The sequence below is a fragment of the Echinococcus granulosus genome (genome assembly GCF_000524195.1).
Source record: "Echinococcus granulosus chromosome Unknown EG_S00186, whole genome shotgun sequence".
NCBI lineage: Eukaryota > Metazoa > Platyhelminthes > Cestoda > Cyclophyllidea > Taeniidae > Echinococcus > Echinococcus granulosus.
Window position 1 is genome coordinate 57,754 of NW_020170566.1, and position 1,888 is coordinate 59,641.

Consider the following 1,888-nt stretch of genomic DNA (forward strand, 5'->3'; position numbering starts at 1 on the left):
TCGCCTAGGATCGGTTGATCCATCATGTTTCTGTATGCACCTTATTATTGATGATGGGGGTGTGAATAGTGGGTGAAACCTTAAAACTCTTCGACACCTCTCTGGACTGGACTCTGTCGCCTTGCACAGGTTTGAAATCGACGTGACACGTCACGAGGTAAAATTTGTGGTAATATTTTTGCGGAATGTTTGCAAGGTCAAACAAGTAACCTCCGTGGCAGTTTATCAATCACCTGGCACTCACGAAATGCACCTCTCTCTTTTGCTGCAGTTTGACGTGTGTTCGTCTAGCGTCACGCATATGTGACGCGCATTCTTCCCACTAAATTTTCTCCAGAACCTTTTGTAGCGCCCTTCAGCACGTCCATCCAAACTAATTGACTTAATAAACAAAGCGTGATAGTTCTAATCAGACGAGATGCGAAGAATAGTGAAAGTGGAGTGCTAGTGACGAAAAAATGAAGGTAGGCGGCGTTGAATCTGCCAAATTGAAGACTGCAAGTAGTGTGCATTTCACTGTAGGATGTCCCCGAGGTATGTGCCTCTTTTATGGACCAAATGAAAGGTAGTGGACAGAATAGACGGTTCTACAAGGTGTTGAGGATCTTCTCAAAGTCTGCCGTCTTCTTCCCATTCCACCTATCTCTGTCAATGGTGATACGTATGCTGCCGTCATATCATCACCACCACCACTGATGTAGCACAGCACCTTGACCAGTTCCGTACTCAACTCTTTTTACTGGTTCATCGCACCCCATTTTTTGCCTCAAATGCTCCTACCCTGGAAAATTGCGTCTTGTCCCCTAGTCCTGCACTACCCCCTTCCCAGTGAATTAAAACAAACACGTCTCTTGCATTCCTTTTAATTGAATAATTTTAGGTCAGTTCTTTGCTGGTAGAAACGTCGCAACGACCGCACACGAAGAAAGTGTCGTCCAGAGAAAAGGCGGTCTACCGCTGCTCAATGGCGATTTGGTAGAGCGGTGTGTTTTGTACAGCGGAGCGGCTCACCAGAATCCATCGTCCTCAGTGTTGTATGGCGATGGTGAACGGCCCATCACCGCCAATGTCAAATCCCAGCTCCATCTGTTGCCTCGCCAAGAGCCTGTGTCGTCGGTTGATTGCTTTGCCTGCACGGCAGCAACAACGACAATACCAAAGTCACCTCTTGTCATCTACATTCAGCATGCTGTGTGGGTATCACTGCAGCAAATTGCTTCCACCACGGATGTCTAAATGGTCAGTTTTACCTCCGGCGGCATGATGTCTTAATACACCTAATCTGCCACCTCTGCTAATCTTGATCGCTGGCCTTGTCTCGCATCTGGGTGCACATTCAATTAAGCTATCGTCTTGGCAGATCCCTTCATTGTATTCTGCGCTCTGCAGTTGTGCGTCATGGTAACACTCTGTGCTTGGGTTACTATGTGGCCTACTGGTACTAGATCGAGGACGGTGTTGAAGGCGCCATTGCAATTGAGTGGATCCTCAGCTCCGACTGATACGTCGACCTGGTCCTCTTTTCCAGTGTTCAGGATTGCTAGGTGCGGGAATTGTTTGGCTAAGACAGGAGGAGCATTAAATCCCAGCATTATGTCCTTTACCTTTTATCCTTACTACAGGCCTATATACTCTTCTATGAGCCGTTGGCGGAGATATTCCTGATGCAACGCACTCCTCCACATCCGCTGAATCCAAGACTGACGCGGAAGGGACGGACGACGAGGAGGATGAGTTTCCAGAAAAGGGGACTAAGCTAAAGTGAAGTTGCATCGTCAGTGCGGAGCATTAGTGCTCTCGTGGAGATGGTTTGGGGGGGGGGGGGGAATCGTCTCATATCAGTGCCTTTTAACATTCCTATATTTTTCTTCCATGTATTTCACTCTAC

At 47.6% G+C, this 1,888-nt stretch overlaps 1 protein-coding gene across 1 annotated transcript; it reads left to right on the plus strand. All coding sequences in view use genetic code 11, as the record gives it.

Moving 5' to 3' along the window:
- Window positions 1–458: 458 nt before the first annotated feature.
- Window positions 459–1,236, plus strand: EGR_10053 (hypothetical protein; the record flags this gene model as incomplete). The annotated part of the gene is made up of 2 exons (XM_024499302.1): window positions 459–534; window positions 881–1,236. The coding sequence occupies 2 exons, from the start codon at window positions 459–461 to the stop codon at window positions 1,234–1,236; spliced, it is 432 nt and encodes a 143-aa protein (XP_024346282.1).
- Window positions 1,237–1,888: the final 652 nt, after the last annotated feature.